The 24,485-nt window shown below is 64.3% G+C and overlaps 2 protein-coding genes across 2 annotated transcripts; one reads left to right on the top strand and one right to left on the bottom strand.

Annotated features, from left to right (window-relative positions):
• Nucleotides 1–15,432: 15,432 nt before the first annotated feature.
• On the top strand, nucleotides 15,433–18,612 carry Nrtn (neurturin). The gene is made up of 2 exons (XM_026404445.2): nucleotides 15,433–15,601; nucleotides 18,188–18,612. Exons 1-2 carry the CDS (start codon nucleotides 15,433–15,435, stop codon nucleotides 18,610–18,612), a joined length of 594 nt encoding a protein of 197 aa, XP_026260230.1.
• A 2,874-nt stretch (nucleotides 18,613–21,486) lies between these two features.
• On the bottom strand, nucleotides 21,487–22,611 carry LOC113193609 (4-galactosyl-N-acetylglucosaminide 3-alpha-L-fucosyltransferase FUT5-like). Its single transcript, XM_026404256.2, has one exon. The coding sequence runs from the start codon at nucleotides 22,609–22,611 to the stop codon at nucleotides 21,487–21,489; it is 1,125 nt and encodes a 374-aa protein (XP_026260041.2).
• Between the last annotated feature and the right edge of the window lie 1,874 nt (nucleotides 22,612–24,485).

Below are 24,485 nucleotides of genomic sequence, written 5' to 3'. Positions count from 1 at the left end.
CACCCAGGGATTTGGGAGCCATGGAGGGCTTTGAGCAGAGGAGGGAGGCCCTAGTCACCATTTGCCACTGCCCCCATCATGCCTGGTTATGCCCCCTAAGGTCCTGGATTTTGGAGGAGGCTTGTGCAGTGGGGAGCTCAGGCTCTCCCTGAGTTAGACTCCCTGCCCCTCCCTCCACCTGCCAGTGGGGAACACCCTGCAGCTCTCCCGCCTCCCCTCAGCTATAAAATTGGGCTGATCAGAGCATGTCCCTCAGAAGGAAGGGGCTCCTGAGCAGTAGTCAGACAGCTGTGGTCACTGCGTTGTTGTCACTGTCCTTGTTTTCCCGACTTCTTTCCAGGAATGCCATGCGTCCCTTCACCACATCACACAGCACTCAGAAGGCGAGCGCTGTCCACAGCAGGAAGGGGCTGCCATGCTTCTGGTGTGACAGGCGGTGAACAGGCCCGAGACGGAGGGACGTCCCGAGGCCACCAGAGCCTCAGCAGCAGTTTTTCTAGGAGGGTGGAGACAGTGGAAGGTCAGAGCTGCCGCCCACCTGGGGCCCGACCAGCTCCTCCTCCCTCCTGGGGTGCCTGTCCCCTGCCTCTGGATCCTGTCACTTGTCCCCCACATGGCTTCACAGGAAACAGTGGGGGAGACAGGCTCAGGGAGGCCTGCCTCTTCCTGGCCAGGAGCCCATGGCTGGCTGTGGACACCTGGGTGTTCTATGAACGGTGGCGCGTTGGCTCATCACATGTGCCGTCCACACAGTAGGACGCTGGTGGCATGACAGTGCTCACTTGTCCCCCGTGAATGGTCCTCAGTGCTTGCTGCGGGCCAGGCCCTATTCTAAACATTGATACCCGACTCTGACCTTTGTCACCCGAGCCTCAGGCACCCCGGTCCTGGGGAGACCCCATGTTGTCCCCAGGAGACTTCCCTCCTGCTGTGGCCTCAGAAGCCTCCAGCCCCTCCTGGCCTCCTTCCCCTGGCCTCCGCATCCCCAAGAGAACCGTGGTCTCAGCACCTCTCCTGTGTCCTGCTATCCCCAGCCAAGGGCTGCCTCACCACCCAGAGCCAGAGACCAAGAGGACACCTTCCTGCCTCTCCCCCCCAACAGCCTGTGGACCTCACTTTCCCACCAGACTCTCACAGCCATCCCCGCCCCTCCTCCCTCCAGACTTCCATCCTCCTGTTCCAACAGCCCAGCTCCCCCTGCTCCGTGGGAAACACGATCCCGGCAGAGGATGCACCCGACGTGCACGAGCCCCAGGTTCAGCCCCTGGCACTGCAAAATCATAATAATAATATTGGGCAAAACTGACCAGGCCCTCCCGGCTCCCAGTCCTTCCCTGGCTCCCTAGTGCCCTGCCTGTCCCATTCCCTAAGCTCCCGCACGGCCCAGCCCTGCTGCCTTCTCCCTGCTTGCTCCAGAGCTCTCAGGAACCAGTCCTCCCTCTGAGCCTCCGCACGTGGTTCCCTCTTCAACCACACCATTCCCTGCTCCCAGGCACCTTGATCTCCCCACCCTTCCCCCCGAAGACTCCCCGGCTGTCCCACGAGGTGAGTCCAGTGCCCGCTCTGGCCCCCTGGCTGCCTGGCCCATGATCACCTTCCCCACAGGACTGTGAGCCCAGAGAGGGTGGGGGTTGGGTCTGCCTTTGTCGCTCTGTGTCCCCGGCACCCAGCACAGGCCTGACACAGGAGGGGCTCCATGAACACTTGTCCAGGGAAGCGTCTTTCCCCAGCTGGAAATGGGGCACCGCGGGGAGCCTTCCCTGGGAGTCCCACTTCACTGCGCTGTGGCAGGGGCCTGAGGGGTTCCCATGAACCTTGGGAGCATGGGGACATGAGGAGACGTCACCCAGCCTCATCCTCCCAATGCCTGACCTTGACTGAGGTCAAGGAGGGAGGCTGTGACCCTGGGCCTCTGAGCCGGTGGAGAGAGTGAGGGCCAGGTGGGGGTGGGACAGGCCTGGGGACCTCGCAGCTGGCTCTTTCTTCCAGGCTTCTCTCTGCCTCGTCTCTTTGATTCTTTCTATTTCTGTCTCCAAGATTCATTTTGCTCTTGCTCTTGGTTCTCTCCTCGGCTCCTCTCTGCTCCCCTCTGCCCCCTGCGGCGCCCTCCCAGCCCCTGCCCTCTTCCTCCCTCTTCCTGGCTGGACAGCGCTGCAGGGCAGGTGCAGCCCGGGCTCCATGCCCGTCTCTGCCGCAGCCACCCCGGATTTGTGGCTGCGACTTCTTTATCGGTGGCTGCAGCTGCCTCTTATCTCCTGGCTTCAGGACAGGAGACCCGGATTAGGGCAGCCCGGGCTAAGGACACGAGACGGCAGGGCCGGCCAGGCAGCTGGGCAGGCGGCGGTGATGACAGGGAGCCAGGGTGCATGTGGCACACGCGGGTGAGCAGTGGTGTGCACACTTCCATCTGCTCCTGTGTGTCCACGGGCAAGCGCGTGTGTCTGTCTGCACAGCCCTGCAGGGCCCCACTGGCCACCCGCACAGCCTGGCCCCGCCTCCTGCAGGGACTGTCTGCCTGATGGCTTTCCCACCTTGCTGACCTGAGACCCCCAGGGATGGGGCCCTCGACCTGTGACCTGAGGCTGTGAATGGCCCTGTGGGGACAGCTGCTGGCCCTGTTTTTACCATCCTGGCCTGGAAGGCTGGCTCCTTCCTGCCTCCCACAGGCCTCCTGGGCTCCATCCCAGCCTGGCTGTCTTCCCCTCCGGCTCCCGGGCCCTCGCTTGACCCCCAGCCAGGAGCGTGTGTCCAGCTCTGGGGACCCTGCCAGAGTTGAAGTGAGAGTGATGTTGAATTCAGCACCCAAAGCTGAGCGCTGAGGAGGACCAGGGCCAGTGGCGGCAGCCTGGAGTCATCCCACTGATCCAGGGCAGTCCAGGGGACACTACCCAACTCCAAGTGCTGATCTGATGGCACAGGGAGCCGTTCCTCAGGTGGAAGAACTGAGGCCCTGGGCTGTGCACCAGCACACTGCAGGATGAGGACGGGCTCTGTGACTAATGCTCGGGCCAGAGGCAGCTGGAGGTAGAGAGGACACTGAGTGCCCAGCCACCTCCAACCCTGCGGAGCCCGTCCCTGGGGGTCCCAGGGTGCAGCCCCAGGCCCTCTGGCCCTGGACCAACTCCTAGCACTAAGATGGAAAGTTCTCCACCAGCCAAGTCTACAACTTGGCCAGCGGCCGCTGGCCTCCCAAAACTGGCCTGGGTCTCCACCCCTGAACAGAACACTCCCCTTGGGAGCAGTGGCCTCCCAGGGAGAGAAGGGGCCAGTCGTGGGGGAGGGACAGAGAGGAACATTCCAAAGTCATCCAGTCCCAGGTCGGAACCCCTTCTTTGCTGCGTGACCTGGACCTGCGTCTGGATCTCTTTGATCCTGGGGTTTCCCAACCACAGAAGGGGCACAGAGCAGGCTGTGGAGGAGGGCGTTGTGGCCAGGAGCTACCAGGGGAGCCATCCGCAGAGGTGGTGAAGGAGCGGAACTAATTTCCAGGCAAACACAGGGAGGGCAGTCAGGCTCTGAGGCCTGGGTTTCAGTTACCCTTGCCCGACCCACCCCTGCCTTGGCCTTGACCCTGGCATCCTCGTGAAAGGAGCAACGTGCCCAGGGCTGTCCCTGTGCCTCCCCAAGCCTCAGTTTCCCCACTCCTCTGCTCTGGGAAGGGAAGACCAGGAATCCCAGGGTGGAGCAGACACTGGGAGATTCGAGGCCGAGCTCCACCCACCCCACCCTGCCCAGCCCAAGTCCTGACAAGGAAAGTTTAAAAATAAAGCTGAAACGCCCTGGTTTCCTGCCGCAGCGCCAGCCCCTGGCCTCCCAGCCTCCCGCCCAGCGGGGCTCTCCCTTTCTTGGAAGCGGTTGAGACCCCAAAGATTGGTCCTCACCGGGGGCCTGTGGGTTCGAGTGGGGATGGGCCCCACCTAGCTGGGGGTGGAGAAGTTCTGGAAATGAGGTGTGACTGTGCACCCCAGTTCCTGACTGTGCTGAGTCAGCGCGTGTGACAGGGTGCTGTCGGTCACTGACTGTCTGGAGGGTGACATTGTGTGTGGGTGACTGTATGACTGCACCCAGATGGAGGGAACTTGTGCTTCTGGTGTGACCACGTGCGGCGGTCCTGAGCAAAGCAGCATCCTTATGTCCCAGAGTGTGACACTGTCTCCTCCATGGGTGTTTGGTCAGCGCGTGTCCCTGACTGTGGCTGGAGGAGTCCCCACCTTCTGCTCCTGCCCGGCCCACCGACCTCCGCCCCTCCCCTGAACCTCCGTGCCCCCAACCCAGAGGAAGAACCAAGTCTTTCAAGTCGCGTGTCCCAGGCAACTATTTTATGAGCGTCCACATGGTGGGCACATGTGTGTGTCCTGCACCCCATGTGTTGGCCCGCCCCACCCCCGCGGCCCCCAGTCACAGCGGGGAGGGGGGCACAGGCATTGAGGGGTGAGCGGGAGGCGGCGGAAGGGCAGCTGGTGACAGCTTAATGGTGGCTGGCTGGCTGGGGGTGGGCTCCTGCAGGCTGCGCGTGTGTGCACATGTGCCGCGGGACCGTCTCTGGCATTCCCGCGGCCCGGTGGCGGGGGTAGGCGCCTCAGCACAGGGTCACCTGAGCGTCGTGTGTGGGCGCTGTGTACATGTGCAGGGCAGGTATAGGTCGCCTGGGCCATGTGTGCAGCGGGCGTGGCATGGGTCATGGCCCGGATGGGTGGTTTCATGCCCAGAGCTGGTGTGTTAACCAGCGCCACGAAGTGGGGGCAGAGGAAGAACCCGCCAAATGTGTGTGAACGCGTGCACGCGGGTGCACCAGCAAGCAGGAAGTTCCTCTGGGGCCAGTGGGGTACATATGTGCGTGTGTGTTAGTGTGTTAGTGTGAGGTGCAGGCTGGGGGTCCGTGGTTTGTCCTGCTGTCCAAGTGTGAGCACGTGGGTGGTAGTGACCTGCTTGTGTGGCCTGAGGCTGCACTCGTCCTGTGTCTGGCTCTATGAGAGTGGAGGCGGTTTGGGGGTCCTGCCCAAGGGGGAGCGCCCCTGCCACATCTTGTCTGGGTCAGGGCCAGCTGGCGCTGAGGGTAAGTGCCTGCGAGTGAACATCTGGCAACGCCGCTGTGTCACTTGGTACTGCATCCCATGAAGATCGCCAGTCACACCCCACGGGGAAACTGAGGCACGCGGAGGCCACGCAGAGCACAGACCTTTGTTCTTTTCCATCCTGGGCTGGAGGCAAGCCACCGCGGAGCCGTCACTCCTCTGACCCACTCTCCTGTCCCCGCACCCCCAACCTCACCTGGCTCGCACATGCACCGCACCTCGCGCAGCCCCGCATCAACCCGCACCCAGTGATCCAAAAGAGGCGTGGGTGTATTGGGGTTGTCCTGGGGAGATCCAGTGCGAACCCACAGGCTGCCGGGATCAGAGGAATGTAGGCGGCCAGGCCAGAGGGAGAAGGAGGCCCCAAGAGATCGGACAGCGGGAGAAAGAAACCAGACCACCAGGCCAAGAGAACGCGAGCCGGGACCGGGACCCGCGCGCTAGAAGGAGTCTGCGCGCCGGGGCCGGGGGCGGGGCCGGGCGGAGAACTCTCCGTAACTCGGCTGTGGGCGGGGCCAAGACCGCTCCGGCCCCGCCTCCACCCCGTCCCTCCTCTGAGACCGCTGAGCGCCGCCAGGGGGCGCTTTGTGAACGCGGAACCGTCGGGGAGGGGGCCGGGTGGGTTTGGGCTCTGGGGAGTGAAATGACGCCGGTCACCGAGGGTCCTGGAGCCCAGGAGGGGGCGCAGATGGGAGCCAGGAAAGAGAAGGGGATCCCCCTTAGTGCTCTGAGGCCATATTGGGGAAACTGCTCCTGGATGGGGGACTCTGTGGACAGCGGTATCGTCGTCATCAGTCTTAGGGTATCGTGGGCGGTCTTGAGGGGAAACTTTGGTTTCTTGGTTCCCTGAGAGGATTTTCTTGGGAACCAGCTTCTTCAACTTTTTGAGAAGAGGACCTGGGACAGAACCGGCGGGTGAACCTGTAATCATCAGTGGGGCGGGGCCCTGGGGGTTGAGGACGCCGCTGTCGAGTGGTGCTGTGGCTCTTAGTCCTCCAGGCAGGGATCTGGGGGGCGTCTTGGGACTCTGGATTTAAGGAAGACATAGGGATCTCCAGGGTAGGGATGGGAAGCAGCCAGTATTCAGGGGGCGCTGGTCTGGGATTTTCTCCTGAAGGCCTTTCTTGCACCCTCGGCTTCCGGAAGGGGACCTGGGACAGGACTGTGGGGTCTGGCAGTCGGGCCAGATCCTCAGCGGACTGCGGGGCGCCCAGGGCCGCAAACACTGGCGTCGGGGAATTGTGGCTTTAGGATTCCAGGAGGGGACTCTTGGGAAGGGCGTCTGGAGCCCTGGCTTTCCGGAAGGGGCGCCGTCGGGGCCCCCGGGACCCGGGGAGCTGGCCGTCTAGGTGGTCGCCCTGGGCCCCGCGCTCCTGCCACCTGCGCTCCTCCAGCGCCCCTCGGGCGGGGGCGGGGAGGACGGGGGCGGCTCCGGGCCGGGAAACCCGAGCCACCGCCCCCGGCCCCGCCTCCGGCCCCGCCCCCGGCCCCGCCGGCTGAGCCGTCCGCGGCGGGAGCGGCGGGAGAGCGCGCCGTGGAGCCGCTCCGAGCGCCCGGGCCCCTCGCGCCGCCGCCCCGGAGCCCCCGCCGCGCGCCCAGGCTGCCCGCGCCGTCCGTGCGGCCCGCGCCCCGCGCCCCTGAGCCCCGGCCGTCCAGGGCACCCGCAGCCCCAGCCCGCGCCGGCCCGGGATGGCCGCAGCGCGCGGCTGAGCGAGCCCGGGGGGGCCCCATGGGCCGGCCCGCGCCGCGCACCCCCCGCGGCCGCCTCCTCCGGCCCGGGCCCTCCCGGGCGCCGCGGGCCCAGGCCGCCCTGATGGCGGGCGCGGCGGCAGGGGCAGGGGCTGGGGCCGGCGCGGGCGGCAGGCGCAGCCGCCACTGACGGGTAGTCCGGCGCCCTGAGCAGGTAAGCAAGGTTAGATGGGGGCCTGCGGGGACGGGCACGAGACGACCACCCGGCCGGTGCACCCCCGGGGCTCAGGGAGACCCTCAGCTTCCCTCCTGGGGCCCGGGACCGGCGCGTGTGTGAGGGCGGGTCGGGGGCGACAGGTCTGAGCGTGGAGGGGCGCTGGGCTGGGGAGGGCGATCTCAAGCGCCCCTCCAGGCAGGAGTGGCGGAGGTGTCCCTGTCCGACGGGGCGGACGCGCTCTGCTTCCATAGACCCCCGTAGGTGCCTCGGAGGAGGCCAGGAAGCGCCCGCGACGGGAATGCCCTCCCCAGCCTCTAGGAGGGCGAAACCCAGACACCCCTTCTGTCTCGGGGTCTACAGGGGCGGGGCGGGCATCTGAATCCCGAAGACCCCGGGCGGGGGCTGCCGGGGGCTGCCGTCGCGGCCCAGCTGCGCACAGAAGTAAACATCTGTCAGCGGCGCGTTCCAGCCGCGTTCCCTGCGCGCCGCCGCTGGCGCCGCCGGGGACACGGTGTCCTCCGGTAAAGGCCGGGCCCTCTCAGCTCCGGGAGACGCCAGGACTGCCACAAGAGGGCGTCCAACCCTTGGGGGGGGGGTCCCTTAAGGGCAAAGATTGGATTTGCAGGGGCCGGGCAGCGCCTGTCTTCTCTGCTTTTGTAAAAGAAGACTCTTGCTCAAAATTGCCCCAGGAGGTGGTTTGTGGGTTAGGAGTCGTCAGGTCCAGGGGGATTCAGACAGTGGGCAGAATGGCGTGCACTGGAGAGAAACCACGTCGCTGCTAGCATACATTTGGGTGCCTACCGCTCTCTGCAGTCCCCAGCCCTGAACTGGGGGAGCAAGAGCAGGAGCCCCGGGTGAAGTAGGGTGGACCTCACGCCTGCCCCACAGCTGCCCGTCTGCCCTGCCCTCTCCTGCCCCGCGTCCTTCTGTATTCCATCGCACTCTTTGTCTCCAAGTGCCCGGGGCTGAGGAAGCCCCGATGGGGCGTGACCAGCCCAGGCGGATGTCAGTGGAGGGCAGATTTTGCCAGTCTCTTCCCACCCCCAGTCACTTGCCTGGGGGCCCTGTGGCACCCCTCCCCACTCCTTTCATCCTAGGACTTCTGAGGGTCGGGGTTCCCAAGCCCGCGCCACCCCCAGCGAGCTGCAGAGAGCTGGCTGTAGGGGAGCAGGAAAGAAAACAGACATCCCCCTCTTCAATGGGACAGTGTCTGGAATACCACCAGCCCCTGGGATTTCTGGCCTCAGCTTTCAGGGCTTGAGCAGAGGATAGAACTTTCAAGAATCTGGGGCAGAAGAGACCCAAAAGTTGGCAGCCAGGCACAAGAACACATTTGTTTCAACAAATGTTTGACAAACAATGATGGTATCAGAGTCCTGGTATCGGGCCTCTTGTGCCCCGTCCTTGAAGAGAGACAGATTTGGAGACCCAGGGACACAGAGCTGCTGTGTAGTAAGGGGTGAGGGCTCTACCACAAGGTAGGAAGGGCATTGGAGCTGGGGCTGTGAAGGATGAAGAGGAGTTTTCTTAGTGGGAAAAGAAAGGACATTTTGGGTGGCAGGATCTGCACATGCAAAGATCTGGAAGCAGGCAGTGGCATGGCCGATTCTGGCATATTCAGGGTTCATGGTTAGTGTGCCAGAGGAGGAAGAGGGTGGGGTACTCAGGACAGAGCTCTGGGGTGAGGGTTGGAATCAGGAGGAGAGAGGAGATCCAAATGCACTCAGCATTGCTGGGCCAGACTGGGCTGGGGGAGGGGGGTGTCCAGGCCTCAAGGCCCAGGTGGGGAGGCCAAGGCAGATGGGTCTGAGCTCCAGGCAGGCCCAGCAGGATGCCACTTCTCCGCATTTCCCAGCTGAGAAAACCAAGGCTGAGCAACTGGGAGGCATTTCCTTCCTGCCGCTTGTTCCTGAGCTTGAGGCTGCATTGTGCCCAGGCCCCGTGAGGGTGAAACCAAGCACAGGACCGCCGGGCAGGGAGGGTGCATCTGGTGACAGCACCCCAGGCAGCTGTGCGCTTGCAGAGTGCGGTGACAGGGCCCTTTGGACAGGCTGACCAGGAAGGCCTTTCAGTGAAGATAATGGACAGAGAGTTCTTGTCAAATCCAAATGAAATCAGGCTTTGGGTGAAGCCTGGAAGAAATCAGACGGGAGCCAGGTCCAGTGGTACACACCTATAATCCCAGCAGCTCGGGAGGCTGAGGCAGGAGGATCCTAAATTCAAGGCCAACCTCAGCAATTTAGTGAGGCCCTAGGCCACTCAGTGAAACCCGGTCTCAAAATAAAACTTTGAAGGAGGCCGGGGTGTGGCTCAGGGGTGAAGCGCCCCTGGGTTCAACCCCTGGTACTGCCGGAGAGTCGAAAAAAGAAAAGGCCCGGGTGCAGCTCAGCGGCAGAGCACCCCGGGTTAAGTCTCAGCACTGAACAAAACTGGGGTCCAGAGAGAGGGTTCCATCCGGGTTGAGTGGCACGTGCCTCAGGGACCTGAGGAGGAGGAATGGCCAAGGACGTGGTGTCCGTCTTTCTTTAAATTTTTTTTTTTTTTTGAGAGAGAGAGAGAATTTCAATATTTATTTTTAGTTTTCGGCGGACACAACATCTTTGTATGTGGTGCTGAGGATCGAACCCGGGCCGCACGCATGCCAGGCGAGCGAGCTACCGCTCGAGCCACACCCCCAGCCCAGGTGCCTGTCTTCCTCGGCATGAGGGTCTGGGCCCCTGGGGCAGGGCCTCGGTTTCCCTCTCAGGTGGTGGCTTCCTGGGGTGTCCTCTGGCTGCTCCTGGGAGATCCACGTCTCCGGAGCTGCCCGCTGGGCCCCGCGCCAGCTGCTCAGTGTGCCAGGCCTCATTAGGCTGATCCTGTCATCCCACCCCGCGAGCCCCCTCCTGCCAGCCGCAGACGCCTGTGGGACCAGCGGGCCTGCCCCGTGTGGTCAAGGTGGTTATTTTATGGGCCAACACAGAGGGCCGGCCAGCAGGTCCAAGAAGCTGGTGGCCTGGCACACAGAGGTGCTCCTGGGCACACCTGCGGTGAGGGGTTCAGGAACAGAAGGCTCCAGGTGCTGGGGCAGGGGGTGGGCAGCCAATCCTGAGCCACAGGGCTCCTGTCACCTCTGACCTCAGCGTCCCATGTTGTCCCCTGGCTCTGCTTGCTGGAGCCACACTGGTCGCCTCAAATGCACATCCCTAGCTCCAGGCCCCGCCTTGCGGTTCCCTCTGCCTGGAACCCTCTCCCCAGAGGTCACCTGGCCAGTCCTTACCATCCCCTAGGCCTCAGCTCCAAACCTCCAGTCTGAGAAGCTGCCCTGGCCACCCCCTGGGAGCAGCCGGCCGGTCACTCCATCTGGGCTGCTGGGGTCCGCGGGCAGCCAACGTCTACTGTGCCATAGCTCTTCACCTTGTTCTGTCTGTCTGTCTCCCCCACCAGAGGGCAGCCGGGCCCAGGGTGTCCCTGGCATACAGTAGGCGCTGAATAAGTGTTTGCTGGGTTGCGGTGTGTCAGGAGCAGAACCTCTGCTGGCATGTTGGTCCTTTCTTTGCCGGGACCTGCTGTGTGTCTCTGAGGAAACCTGTCCCTATTCTGGGCTCTGCACTTAGGGCCTGCCCCCCGTCCCCACTCCTCACCCCTCTCCCAAGCTGGGCGGGCTCCCAGCAGAGTGGACTCCCTGGAGGCGAACCCTGGTGGACTCCTGTTTGCTCTGTGACCCCTGACTGTGGGAAAGGTTTGGAGCCTCTGCAGGCCGTGAGGGGATCAGCAGCAGAGAGCACTCCGCACGGCACCTGGCCCCAGCCAACAGAGGTCGAGTGGCTGCTGAGCTCACGGCTGTGAGGCCACATGGCCCGGGGCTCAGAGTGTGAGGAGGGGGTGGACAGCCAGGGCTCTGAGGGGTGCGTAGGATTCGCCTGCCCCCGCGCCCTCCCAGCTGAGCCCTGTGCTGCTTGGCCCAGAGCCAGGCCACTGGCTTCCCGGACCTGGCTTTTCCACCGGCCACGTGGGGTGAAATGGCACACCTGCTGTCGTTGCTGCCCTGAACACTGGGGACAGCACCAGTGTAGCTTTATGTCCTGCTACGATGATCACAAAGCGGCTGTCACTGGCCTCCCCGTAGGCCAGTGTCCCTGTTTGCATCCCTCTGCTTTACTGTGGCATGGACAGACCCAGAGCCCCCGAGGACGACCAGCGGCCTTGATGCTCAGGGCAGCAGGGAGCCCACGATGGCTCTAGCAGTGGAGCAGCACGTACTCTATTTGGGAGAGGCGAGGGGAGTGGGTGGGGGCCGAGTCCACCCCCCCAACACCAGCCGCCGCCCCCGCCTGCGGATGCTGCATTCGAACCAGCTGGGCTCTCCAGATGTTCCTGGTTTGCCCCCAGATGTGCATCACTGCCCCGTCTCGTCCTCTCGCGGGGTGGGGCTGGGCCCTGGCCCCCGAGGGAGGGGGCACATTTTTGTGGGCTGTGGAATTTGTTTCTTGTTTGAAAGCCATGGCGTCCTCCTTGAGAGAGGCCCCAACCGCTGGCCAGTCCTGCCCCTCAGTTTCCCACCAGCGGGACCCCAGGGAACCCCCCAGGCCACTGGGCGAAGGGGCGGCCGGGCCGCCCTAGGTGTCAGCCAGCGCCCCCCCAGTGCCAGCGCTGACCAGGAGGCAAGGTGAGGCACGTGGGCCCCAGGCCCCTGCCCTGGGCTGCCACCACCGAGCCTGCAGGACCTCACTGAAGGGGCCCTTCAAGTGGGAGACCGCCTCTCCGTGGGACAGCACCTGGCCCCTGGCCCAGCCGCGCCTTCCTCCTGCGCCAGCCCACGCGACCCCCGCCTGACCGGCCCTGGCAGCGGCATCCCCAGGAGCCCCCAGCCAGGTCCGCCCCGGGGCACTCCCTGGCTCTTACTGAGGGGACGGGGCATGGGCAGAGGGAGAGGGCACTGCTGTGATCCAGGGCCCGCCTTCCAGCCTCCACAGGCCCCACTCTCAAAGCCTGCCCCTCACCGCCAGAGGACCCCCGGAGGACCCTCCTGAAATCCTCGCCAGCGTGGATGGGGCTGGGGCTGGGGACGCGGGAGGCCTGGGGCTGGGAGCGGCCAGGTGCGGCGGAGGCGTCTTGGTGGGGAGGGGCTACAGGACTTTGAAGGATGAGTAGGAGCTTGCCAGACGCGGACAGCCCCTTGCCCACCCGCCCCTCCCTCCTTCCTGTCTCCCTGGGGGCAGCCATGGGGCCAGACAGAGGCTGGACCCCAGGACTGGCTGTGCCTGGCGGATGTCCCCTGGGGAGCGTGGCAGGAGGGTGGGGAGGAACACCGCCTGCACAGAGGACACTGCCCACCAGGGACCCCGCACACCCTTGCCCGCTCCTCCCGGCTGGGCCTGCCCTGCTGCCTCCCCTCCGGCCTCTTTCTCCCCTGCCCTGGACGGAGGGTCAGGGCCTCCAGCCAGAAGTAGTGGCCTTGCCGCAGTTTGGGCCCTCAGGGTCCCAATGGAGGATGCACCCCTCCTCGTCAGCAAGAGCTCTCAGGCTGTGGACGCGCCCCCAGGACAGGAGAGACTGCTGGCCAGGCCCGTGTCCAGGCCCAGCAGCTGCGCCCGTGGCCCTGGGCAGCCCAGCTGTGCACTCCTGCATGTGAGCAGGCGGCCAGGACTCAGAGCCGGGACTCGCCTGGCAGGCCCAGCCCAGGCCAGGGCACGAGGGTGGCAGACACCCCTTGGTGCAGGAGTGAGTAGGGGCTGTGGCTGGGGCCCGCGCAGGCGTGAGCACAACGTGGTGTTTGGGGCTGCCCAGGAGCGCACTGAGCTGGGGACCACTCAGCCTGCTCGCAGTGGGGTTTGGGTGTGGGAGGGAAGCACACCTGTGTGTGGGTGTGGCAGATCTGGAGTGTGAGCGAGGGGCACCGGTGCCTCTGTGGGGAGCGTCTGGGCGTGGAGCTGTGTGCAGGGCGTGGTGAGCTCCCGCATGTGCTCGTGTGGGGAGCCATGGGGCACGTGCGGGAGCAGAGGGCTGGGCGTGTGTGACACAGGCTCACGGGTGCACACCTGGTCCCCTCCGCTGCCCGCTGCCACACCTGCCGCACCCCCTCCTGTCGGGCCTGTGCCAGAGACAAACCAGTTGGGTGACCCCCAGACAGAAGGGCCCATTGTTAAGGTGCTTATCGGCCGCGCCTGCGGGGCCCCTCCACAGCGGTCCTGCTTCCCTGCCCCCACCGGAGCTTGGGTGGGGGTCTGCAGCTCCAAGGCCACCAGAGGCCCCTGTGGCCAACTGGATTCAGTCTCAGTCCTTTGCACACACAGCCCAGAGCCTAGGTGTTCACACCTCGTGGGAAACTGAGGTGCGCCACTCCCAGACGTGGCCTTGGGGCTAGCAGGGGCTGGCGGCTGGGAGGGCTCGGTCCTGAGGCTTCCCGCCTGTCTCCCTTCCTGGTGGTCAGGCCTCCAGCTCTCAGATCCTAGCTGTGACCTTGGGCGAGTCGCATGGCCTCTGGGCTCAGTTCCCCATCTGTAAAATGGGGACAAGGGTGTCACCTGCTTCTTAGGGCTCTTGTCAGATAAAACGATTTAATTTGTGGGACGTGTGTAGAAGGGGTGATGCCCAAAGCAGGTGCTCACCAGGGGTGAGCAGGGGTCTGGGCGGGCAAGGCCACGCTGCCCTCCTCGCTCCCTTCCCTCTGTCACCTGGCTTTCCTTTCTGTCCTCAGCACGCTGGCTCGCCCCGGCCACCATGTTTCTCTGCATGTTGTCTGTCTTGGTCCCACAGAGTCTTCAGGGCCTGGGCACCACAGGTGCCAGCTTTGCCTTAGGTGAGTGGGTGGACACCCCTGTGGACTGACCCTGCAGGCCAGGCCAACAGGAGACAGACAGCAGAGCTTTGCAGGCGGCAGTGGCCTTCCGCCAGGGGCTGGTGCTGGACTAGAGTGGCGGACAGAACCCTGGACCCTGGACTAGGATCCCAGCCACCCTAGGCCCGGCTCCCATTCGTTGATGTGCCAGGAGCGCCCTCCAGGGTGACTCTTATCAGACCCCCAGACTGGCCCAGGACTTGTTTACACTCCCGGTACCAGAGAGCTCACTCCCACCAACACCACCCCCCAGAGATGGCTGCGCAGGGCTGGGGTGTGGGCCGTGGTAGAGGGCCTGCCTGGCAAACCCGACACGGTGGGTTCCCTCCCCCGCACCAAGAGAGGAAGGAGAAAAGCCATACCACTGACAGCGGCAAGTCCCCATTTGCGCCTCAGTTTTCCCAGCTGCAAAATGGGAGACCCAAGTGCCTTTCTGGGGGCTTGGCATCAGGCCTGGTATACAACTGGAGCTTAATGAAAGTCCCCTCTTGCGTACTGTTTGGTGGTGCAGCCATGTGCATCCAGGCGCTGGTGGGATGCCAGGAGGAGGGGGAACCATTCCAGGGCCCGGCTCATGCAAATCACATGCAAATGAACGCAAATCGCGAGCAGCTAAATGCCCGCGCGCTGGGGCGGCCTGCGAGGCTCGCGGTGCGCGCGTGGGGGCGCCCGGGGACCCGAACCCCGCCGAGCGGCCGGGAGCTGACCCGGCGTCCGGGCTCGTGTAAATGTTTACACCGGGCCGGCCGCCAGGCTCCGCGCCGCGACGACACCAGGCTGCCGGGCGGGAATGTAAACGCGGCCGGGCCGCCCTGGGTCGGGGAGCGCCCAGCCGGGGTGGGGGTGCGCGGGACGCTGAGCACTCGCTGCACGCAGGAGCCACAGCTCCAGCAACCAGTGCCCTCGTGGAGGCAGCTCAGGGAACTGTGGGGACCCAACAGGCACCCCTGCGGTGGCTGCAGATGTCAGGGGAGGCTTGCTGGGGGAGGCGCAGTCCACCCTGCCCGAGGGGAAGGAGAGCAGGGAGACTTCCCGAGCGGAGCCTGGAGGCCGGGCCGTGCTGCTCGGCTGTGCTGCTGGTCCTTGGCTGCCCGGTCTGCGACTCAGTTCAATCTGCCTGGAGGGAAAACAGGCTCAGGAAGGAGCAGGGAGTCTCGCCCGGGGACATAAATATGTGGGGGAATGGCCTCAACCTGGGTTCCTGCCTGCACTCTGTCATAAGCTCCAGCTGCCCTCCCCACCTTTGTCCCACAGTGCCACCTTCAGGAATGCTCTCACCCTCCTCCTTTCCTGGCTGCAGTCAATACACCAAGCTCTGTGCAGCCTCAGGGCCTTTGCCCCACCACGCATCATTCTCAGCCCCTAGGCCAGCTCCTGCTGTAAGCTCCTGGTGTCACCTACCATCAGCTACTCAGGAAAACACTCTGGGACTGGAGTTCGTTGCACCTGGCACGAAGCCCACCTGGCCTCAGGCAGCCTTCTGCACAGCCTTGTGCACTGGCTCTTTCATGAGCCATGGCGAAGTTACGTTCAGCATGAAGTGTTCCAAGTCAGGGGCCCCACTGTTCAGGGTGCCTGGCCCACTGCTGCTCAGGGCAGGCGGCTGACCATCCCGTGCCCACAGGCCGAGGATGCAGCGCTGGAAGGCGGCGGCCCTGGCCTCGGTGTTCTGCAGCTCCGTGCTATCCATCTGGATGTGTCGGGAAGGCCTGCTGCTCAGCCACCACCTGGGACCCGCGCTGGCCCCGCTGCGCCGCCCGCCTCGCACCCTGGACGCCCGGATCGCCCGCCTGGCCCAGTGTAAGCCCCGACCCTTTGGCTCGGATCCCCCATGTGGGGTGGCCATCCGGTGGCACTGCAGGCAGTGGAGCTGGAGGGGGTCACGGAGTTTTGTGTTTCAAGATGGAGGTGAAGGAGGTACAAGTGCCCCCCAACCACCCTGGGCCTGGGCCTGGCCTGTGGGGAAAGATGGCTGCTGGGAACCGGGGTCCTTGGACTTAGCTGTCACAAGGAATTAGGCTCTGGCCCTGAGGGACTGTGGGGGCCAGATGGAGATTAGACCTAGGCATTCGGCCCAGGCGGCCCCCACAGCGCAGCAGGGGATCGGGAGAGGGAGGCTGGATCCAAAGCCCCAGTGACCTGCCTGGTGAGAAGCCACAGAGACACCAGGGGCAGGAGGCCTGCGCAAGGCGCGGGACAGCGGAGGGGCACTGTGGAGGCTTGGAGCTCCCCCAACTGTCCCTGGTGCCCCAAGCTACGAGGACTGTGCGAGGGCCCTCCCTTGTGTACAGCGCACATGCCCACGCGTGTGCCTGCGTGGGTGGCTGGCTGGGCTGTAGGACGCGTGCGTGGTGCCTGCGAGAGCTGGTGAGGGCAAGTCTGCGCCCGCCCTTGTCAACCCACACAATCCTCCTTTCTTGTCCTCACAATGGACAAGGGCAGCCCCCGGCATGAGCTCCACTCCACCCCTGCGAGCTGAGAAGTCTTCTAGGACACTGGGTCCCTGAGACCCGGGCGGGGCCCCCCAAAGCCAGGGCTGCAGACCTGGGGCGAAGCACGCCTGGTGGAATTTCAGCCCCAGGGAGGGTCCCGGTTCCATGGGCAGGTGCCTGCCTGCCCTGCATCCGGTCCCAGGGAGAGGCATTGATCCCCCAAAGCCACAGCGCTCTAGGCCCTGAGCTGATGCACAGACGGTGGGGTTTCAAGCTCGGGGAGCTGGATGGGGCATCTCCTCTCCGTGCAAGTGGCCAGCCCTGCTGGAGGGAGGCAGGAACAAACACTAAAAGACTGTTTGTCGATTATTTATTAGTGATTCAGGTTCAACTGTGCATCAGTATTTTATCTGTGAACCCCATGAGTAACTGCCCATAGACATACTTCTGGGGTGGAGACAATACTGGTGGGGTTCTAGGCTCCGGTTGGGCTCGCTCCTAGCCCCACGGAAAGCCTTATGCACCCTGTCCCCACCCTGCGATTAAACAGCTGGGACTGTGCAGCTCAGGGCTCCCTCTGTTCCCACCTTTCAGTCCCTGCCAGGACAGGGACAATGCAAGATTCTTTGAGTAGACAGGGAAACCAGGGCCACCGCCTGCCTAGAGCTTCAGTAGCGAGTGTCTGAGCCCAGGTTCGTCTGGTTTCCAAGGTCCTGGCTGGGAACAGACACCCCAGCGCGGCAGCCAGCCCCTCCTCCTAGACCCTCCTGGAAAGCTCATTCTTTTGCCAGCCAGGTGCAGCAGCCTTGGGGCAGGACTAAAGTCGGAATTCCCTTCCAACCGTCATTGTGACTGCCACCTGCTCTGGGGTAGGGAGGCCCCTGCCTACAGTCCCACCTCCCCCGCCCCTGCCATCCGTCCCAGCATCTGCACTGCTCTCCTGGGGATGCAGGGTGTTGGGGCAGGGCCAGTCACTTGGGTAATAAATTTAGGCTTCAGGGTCCTGGGAATTTGTGACTCAGGCACCTCCTGGAGACTGTGGGAGAAGAGGGCTGGGATTGGGCCAAACTTGGGCTGGGCAACTGATGGAAGCAGAGAGAATGTCCTTTGCCTCCCCCCACCACCACCTGCTAAGTGGATGACCTTGGGCACAGCTCTACCTCTCTGATGCTCATTTCCTCCCCTGTAATAAGAGGGTGGAGCTGACGGTAACTGCTGCCATCCCACAGGACAGGGTACCCGGGCAGTAGGCGCAGTACCTGCTGCTCCCCTGTGTTCTGAGAAGCCCAAATACTGTGGTTTCTTAGGCAGGGACACTGAGACCCGTTGCACAGCGCAGCAGCACGGGGAGGCAGACAGCCCAGGCTCAGAGGGGAAGAGGCTCTGGGTGGGGCCCAGAGACAGTTTTACCTACTCAGCGCAGCTAAGGGGTGAGGATAGGGGATTGGGAAGCAGCCCCTCAACACTGGCTGGAGAGGGTGTGCCAGTGCCCTTGGGCAGCCCAGCACACGGGTGGAGAACAGCTGGGGGCCCCACGGGGACATGGGTCACAAACAGCCCCAGGGAATTCTTTTCTGCAAAGTGGAAAAAGACAGCCGAGCAGTGCAGTGTGGATGGGGGTCAGATTGAATTAGGCGAGCAGATGGATCAAAGGGAGATGGGCAGCAATGGTGGTGGTGGGGAGCCCCAATCAGCTCAACTCAACGGGAGTGGGGGAGAAGGTGGCCCTGGACACCCAGGAAGGGTGAGGCTGGTTCTGAGCAGCCTGTCACAGAGGCAGGGGTGCTGGGTCTGAGTGTGCACCTGCCCCAGTGCAGCCCAGCGATGGGCGCGCGGGCAGCAGCAAGGGCGGGAGAATCGGGATGTGGGAGTGAGGGGAAGGGTCCTCTGTGCGGGGAACAGCGGGGGAAGGGGCGCCCACCCGCTGACCTCTCCGTCCTCTCTCCCCTTACAGACCGTGCGCTGCTGCAGGGAGCCCCGGACGCGGTGGAGCTGCGCGAGCTGACGCCCTGGGCCGGCCGGGCCCCGGGTCCGCGCCGTCGTGCAGGGCCCCGGCGGCGACGTGCGCGTGCGCGACCGGGAACGCGACCATGCGGGCTGCGCGAGCTCGAGGTGCGCGTGAGCGAGCTGGGCCTGGGCTACGCGTCGGACGAGACGGTGCTGTTCCGCTACTGCGCAGGCGCGTGCGAGGCGGCGGCGCGCGTCTACGACCTGGGACTGAGGCGCCTGCGCCAGCAGAGGCGGGTGCGGAGGGAGCGGGTGCGCGCCCAGCCCTGCTGCCGCCCGACGGCCTACGAGGACGAGGTGTCTTTCCTGGACGTGCACAGCCGCTACCACACGGTGCGCGAGCTGTCGGCGCGCGAGTGCGCCTGCGTGTGACCCTACCTCATCTGGCCGGCGAATGGGCGCCCAAGCCCTCCCTCCCCGACGGCACCCAGCGGCCCGCAGGGAAACAGACTGCACGTGCTCTGCTCGGAGGTTGGGACGATGCCGTCGAGCCCACAGACTCTCGCGATAACTGAGTTGAGATAAAGTGTGGGAAATGGTGCCTGGCTCTTCACTAAGAAGGGATGAGGTTGTGTGGGGAGGGGCACCGTCTCCATCCAGAGAAGGGGAGCAAGTAGGGGTTCCACCTGCAGGGTGGAGGGAGGCTCCCGTTTGCTTTGGGGGAGAAAAGTTGACACACAGAAGGGAGCAAAAAAGAAAGTAGGTGAGTGGTGTGAGGTCACAGGGACCGCTTTTCCCGTCTCCCTGCAGGTCCCTTTGCCCCCCTCCGCCTGTCCCCACCTCCACCTGTCCCCATCTGCACCTCCCCGCAGTGTATGCTTTTGAGGTGACAGAGGGGGCTTTGGGGTTGATAGAGGAAGGTGGAGCCACCGTGTGGGTGAAGAGTGAGGTCTAGGTGTGTACCCGACCTTCCTCGCCTAGAGGGCCTCCTGGGTCTGGTCCGCCCCCACCAGCACGAACTCAAGCCACTATCTCCTTCCACCAGCTAAAAATATCCACAGGTCCAGGGCGACGCCAGCCCCATCCAGACCTAAGCCGGCGCCTGCTGGGGCAGAGCTGTGTCCCCAGGGACCTGGGTCCTGGGTCCATAAAAGCCTTGGACTGGCCTCGAAGGGGGATTTACGATGAGCCCCGGCGGAGGATGGAAAAAGCTCTGCGTGGTGTTTGGATTTGCCGCGGTGTCACCTTGATGCTTGGCAGGCCCAGACAGCGCGGGGGTGTTGTGTTCCCAGAGTCTGTGGGTCCCAGGGTCTGGTGGTGGGGAGGGCCCTGGGACCCAGGCTGCGGGGGTGGGGCTAATCCTCCTTTCCTTCCCCTCAGATGGGGAGTGGGTTCTGGAGGGTGCAGTGTCCCTTTTCCAAGACAGCCTCTTGCTGATCCGGTCTCCTAAGGACACATGCCCCAGATGGGGAGCCCAAAGGCACAGCCCTTCCTCGAGACTGGGTCTCCTCCCCTCTTTCCCACACCTCTGAGCTCAGGACCACCTGGAATCCCTGCCTCCTTCCCAGACACATTCCCTGGCACAAGGCTAGAGGACACCATCAGAAGCTGCAGCCAGGGAGAGCCACCCAGCTCCTCAGTCTCCATGCCCCTCAGCTGCAGCTGAAGGAAGATACTCCAGGTAGCTACCAAGAGGACTTCCAGGAACCCTCAGAGCGGGCCAGGCCCCAACCTGTGGGTGGTCTGCTTGGAAGGCCGTTTCAGAGCCATGGCTGGCTGGGGTCCCCACCCGCCCCCACAGTCTCTGGCTGAGGTCTGGGGTGGTGGATTCCTGCTCTATTCCGGCTGACTCAGCCCAGCCGGGGCAGAGAGGCTGGGGTCCCCAGATGCTGCAGAAACCCACGTGGTGCTTGCGCAGGGCCTCAGTTTCCCCCTGGCTGCCCCAGAGACCTGAGACTCAGAGAGGGAAGCTGTTGGCCCGGGGCCAGGGGGAGGACGGGCTCCGAGGCCCGGGCCAGGTCCCCGAGGCTGCCTGCCTTGGTGTGCATGTGTGTGTGCAGGCACACCCGCACCCTCCCCGGCCACAGGCACCCAGCCTCCCACCACAGGTCTCTGGTGCCACCCACCCGGGAACTGGAAACTAAACAGAGCTGCCCGCAGGCCCGGGCTGGGCTCTCAGAGCGCCCGCCACGCGCACACGCACACTCAGGCAGCAGCCACCAGAGCACCGCCACCCAGGGACTGCAGACAGGATCACACACGGATCACATTTCCCCAGAAGGCTCCGCTCAGGGAGGCACACCTCCAGGTCAGCCTCTCCACCGGCACTCGGGGTCACACAAAGGCCCTCCACACCCCTAGCCCCTTGATCCCACCCGCGTGCACAGCCTTGCCCCAGGGACATCCGCACACAGAGCAGGGGACCCTCCCGGTACACTCGGAGACACTCCCAGGCCTGCCCATTCAGTCCCCTGCTCAGAAGACCACCGTGGCACACAGAATCAACCACAGTCCCATGGTCGGGACAGGTACACAGACATCCTACCGAGTCAGTGTCACAGCCAGGCGCAGTCCCTGCCTGACAGAATGGAGACCTGGGACACACATGCAGCCTTCCTGGGACCTGACCCCCGTGCTGGCACCCCAGCCCCGCCTGGCCCTCCACCCCTCTGCCGCGTGGCCTCCTCACCCTGCCAGAGCCCCCAGGAAGCCCCCGCCCTGGGCTGGACTGGAGGCCATGAGAGGTTGAGAGCAGCTTCTCCCACCTACATCTGGGGCTGGAGCCTCCTGGTGTGGAGCCCTCCTGGGACTGCAGGGCCATCAGAGTACTTCTGGCCTAGGGACAATCTCTCTGCCCCTAGATGTGACAACCAAAAATATCTCTGGACATTGACAAGTGTCACCTAGTGGGGACAGAACCATCCTGGACTGAGCCGCTATTCTAGAACAAGGAGGGGACACGTCTGCTTTCTTGAAGCATCACTATCTGGAAATGGTGACAATTCTGCATACCCCACAGGCAGTCATGTCACAAGCCCACGGGCCAGTCACCAGAGGACAGGACCCCCAGGGAGCCCGGTCCCCAGGGCCAAGTTTTTTTTTTTTTTTTTTTGAGGGCAAGGTCCTGGGCTGCCCAGGTCGACCACCAGGCCAGGCTGCTAGCAGGGGCGAGCAAAGTCCCCAGCAGGGGAGGCCCCTGGAGCCCAGCCAGGCCAGCAGAGATGTCCAGCAGGCCTGGTTCCAGGTAGGAGGCCTCCAGAGACCCAGGTCCCAGCCGGTGCCCGGGCAGGAGGCCCAGCCGGCCAGTCAGGTGAACCAAGAGGCGATGCTGGGCACCGTCTGGTACCTGGAGTCCTGCTGCAGCCGCCAGCAGGCTTTGCAGAAAGACAGCGCCCAGCTGCCCGACGCCGGCCGCAGGGTCTCCCGCCAGCGGAAGTAGCCCAGGTAGCGCGCGGGGTCGCGGTCCAGCTCGCGCAGGTGCTGCGCCAGGGCCTGGGGGCTGGGGAAGTCCTCCACGTGGATGAAGGCGTCGGGCGGCAGGAAGCGCTCGTAGTTCTGCCGGCTGGGGCCCAGCACCACCGGCACGGCCCAGGCGCGCAGGGCGTTGTTCCACAGCTTCTCGGTGATGTAGTCGCGGTGCTGCGAGTTCTCGAAGGCCAGGTAGAACTTGTACTGCGCCAGGCGCCGCGCCATGGCCTCGCGGGGCAGCTGCTGGTGCGACCGCCCGAACACGTGCACCGGGAGGTGCGCGCGCAGCTGCTGGTAGTAGCGCACCCTGGCCGAGTCCTCCCTCCAGTTGGACACCACCCAGGCCACCAGCTCGGTCTTGGCCGAGAGGTTGAGCCCCGCGGGCTCCGGCGGGCCCGGCCAGGGCTCGAGCCAGCCGTAGGGCGTGAAGACGTCCGAGTCGCTGCGGTAGGACATGGTGAGGTTGAAGAGCCCGTCCAGGGCCTGCAGCTGGCGACAGTGGCTGGGCGACTCCATGCTGAACCACACCCAGCGCTGCCCGGGAGGCCGCGGGGACGGCGGCAGCTGCTTGCTGGGCGAGTAGCTGACCTCCCGGTGGTGCACGATGACGGCGTCTGCCCAGGGGTACTGGCTGCGGTTGGTGGTCAGCTGGCAGTCGGCCTCACTAGGCCGCAGCTCGGAGCAGCGGGACAGAGCCACAGGGGTGTGGAAGGGCAACGTCCACAGGAGGATCAGGAGGGACCTGCCGGCAGGGGGGCTCCAGGTGGCCAGCCCTGCTGACCCGTTGGCAGCGGTGGGGACAGGTTCCCTGCAGGGGACCCCTGCCCTAGGAGGCCCAGTGGGGTTGTCCTGTGACACCCGCAGGTAGGAGTAGAAACTCAGAGCCAACAGCAGCTGCAGTAGCAGCCCCCAGAGGTAGTGGCGCCAGGGACAGGACAGCTTGGCCTGGTGGGGCATTTCCATGTGGAGAGGCTGCGGGGAAGAGGGGAGACAGAGGCATGAGGACAGGGACCCCGCAGAGGGGCCCCCAGGACTGCCGGAGATAACGGTGGGGGTTCCCATGGAGCCTGCCACTGTGCCTGTTTCACAGATGACAAAACTGACCAAACGGCTCTCGGCCAAGACGGCGAAGCGAAGCTGGATTCAGACCAGGAGGCCTGGCCCCGGGTCCACTTCTTTCTAGCCACAGGGCAAGGGGACGCGGCACTTAGGCAGGGGGCCCAGGGAAGCTCAGGCCCCACCTTGACCCGACTCTTTCCCAGACTTTTCTCCAGTCTGGAGAGAAGAGCGTCCATCATAAATGTGTCCAGGCGCTCCTGGAACCCAGGCGGAACCCAGGCGGGAGTGAACGAGGTCTGGAAGGTCAGGCGAGAGCTCGCCAGGAAGAGCCGGGGGGCAAGGGCACTGCTGGCTGAGGAGATGGCCCCGGAGGTGAGAGGGAGCCCGGCCGCTCCTGGGAAGGTGGGGAAGTGCCCTCTGAACTTGACTGGTGCTGGGGAGCGCTCTGCACCAAACCACGCGCCCCACCCCAGCTTGAGTTCCTGTCCACTCGCGTCCACCCAGCTGGCCACCTGCCCTGTGAGGCCATGCAGGGTGATCCGGGGCCCAGATGTGGCCCTCAGCCCCTCCCCACGGGGGAGGAGGAAATTGAGCAGGAGTGGGGCCCCAGGGAGGCCGGGCTGAGCAGGCGGGCAGTGCCGGCTCCCAGTCCTGGGGGCCAGACAGGAGCCGTGGGTGGGCCTTGTTCTGGAGACGGGCCAGTTGGCGACTGGCGCTCTGGGGCCGGAGTGCCAGGGGAGGGCCGCGGGGCCCAGAGCATGGGCACAGGGTCTGGGATGAGGTCCTGAAGGAGGAGGAGGAAAGCCACCTTTGAGGGGTGGGCGGGCGGAAGCGGGGGTGTAGGGCTGGGCAGGGATGATGTCCTGGTGCCCTGTAAACGGCAGAGTGCGGCTACTGGAGGGACCTGGGCCGGGGCCCTTCGCCTCAAGGAGGGCGCCCTGGGCAGTGTCTGGTACCCAGGGCCACTAGGGGACAGTATGACCCAAACCACAACAGCACGGACAGTGAGGACAGCCACAAACCTCAACAGGGGTAGATGGTGGCCAGGTGCTCCTGTCCCCTCCAAGTGCTCCCAGACCCAAGACTCCAAGCTCTGAGGCAGAAACCGAGACCCCAGCCTTGCCCCTCTTTGCCCCTGGTGGCCCTGGAGCCGTCCACTTGAAGCCCAGAGCGACACCATGGGCCTTCCCAGTCCGCCAGGCAGAGCCACGGGTGCCCCAGGACCCTCCGCAGGTGGAGACCTCCACCTGCACCGTCCAGCGGGGGACTGAGGAGCCCCTGGACGCTGTGTCCGAGCAACGTTCAAGGTTAAATTTTAAACCCGGCATTCTTTCCTGGACAACACAAGCTATTTCAAAATTAAAATGAAAACCAAAATCGGCCCTCAGCATTCTCGACTCACAGGGAGGGAGACTGCCGGGTGCCCTGGAGCCCCGAGGGTGTGCAGAACCTGAGCGCCCTCCGCGGCCTCTATGCACATCCAGGGGAAAGCTGAGCCTCACGAGTGTGTCCTGAGTGTGAGTCGCACGTCAGCTCCCAGACTTAGCGTGATATGCCCAAGCTGGCTTCAAACTCCTAGTCTCAAGCAATCCTCCTTCCTCAGCCTCCCAAGTACCTGTGTGTCTCTGTGCCTAGAAGAGTATATTTTTAAAATTATTTTCACTATGTCTTTTTGATTTTTTAAAAAAATGGCAGCTGGGTATGTTGATGCATGCCTATAATCTCAGCAACTCAGGAGGCTGAAGGAGGAGGACGTCAAGTTCAAGGTCACCCTCAGC

The sequence above is a fragment of the Urocitellus parryii genome, chromosome 3, assembly GCF_045843805.1.
Source record: "Urocitellus parryii isolate mUroPar1 chromosome 3, mUroPar1.hap1, whole genome shotgun sequence".
Lineage (NCBI taxonomy): Eukaryota > Metazoa > Chordata > Mammalia > Rodentia > Sciuridae > Urocitellus > Urocitellus parryii.
This window is presented reverse-complemented; position numbering and strand designations above follow the sequence as displayed.

Coding starts and splice junctions, on each gene's coding strand:
- Nrtn (XM_026404445.2), top strand. CDS start 15,433: ATGCAGCGCTGGAAGGCGGCGGCCCTGGCCTCGGTGTTCTGCAGCTCC. Junction 15,602..18,187: donor GATCGCCCGCCTGGCCCAGT/GTAAGCCCCGAC, acceptor CTCCCCTTACAG/ACCGTGCGCTGCTGCAGGGA.
- LOC113193609 (XM_026404256.2), bottom strand. CDS start 22,611: ATGGAAATGCCCCACCAGGCCAAGCTGTCCTGTCCCTGGCGCCACTAC.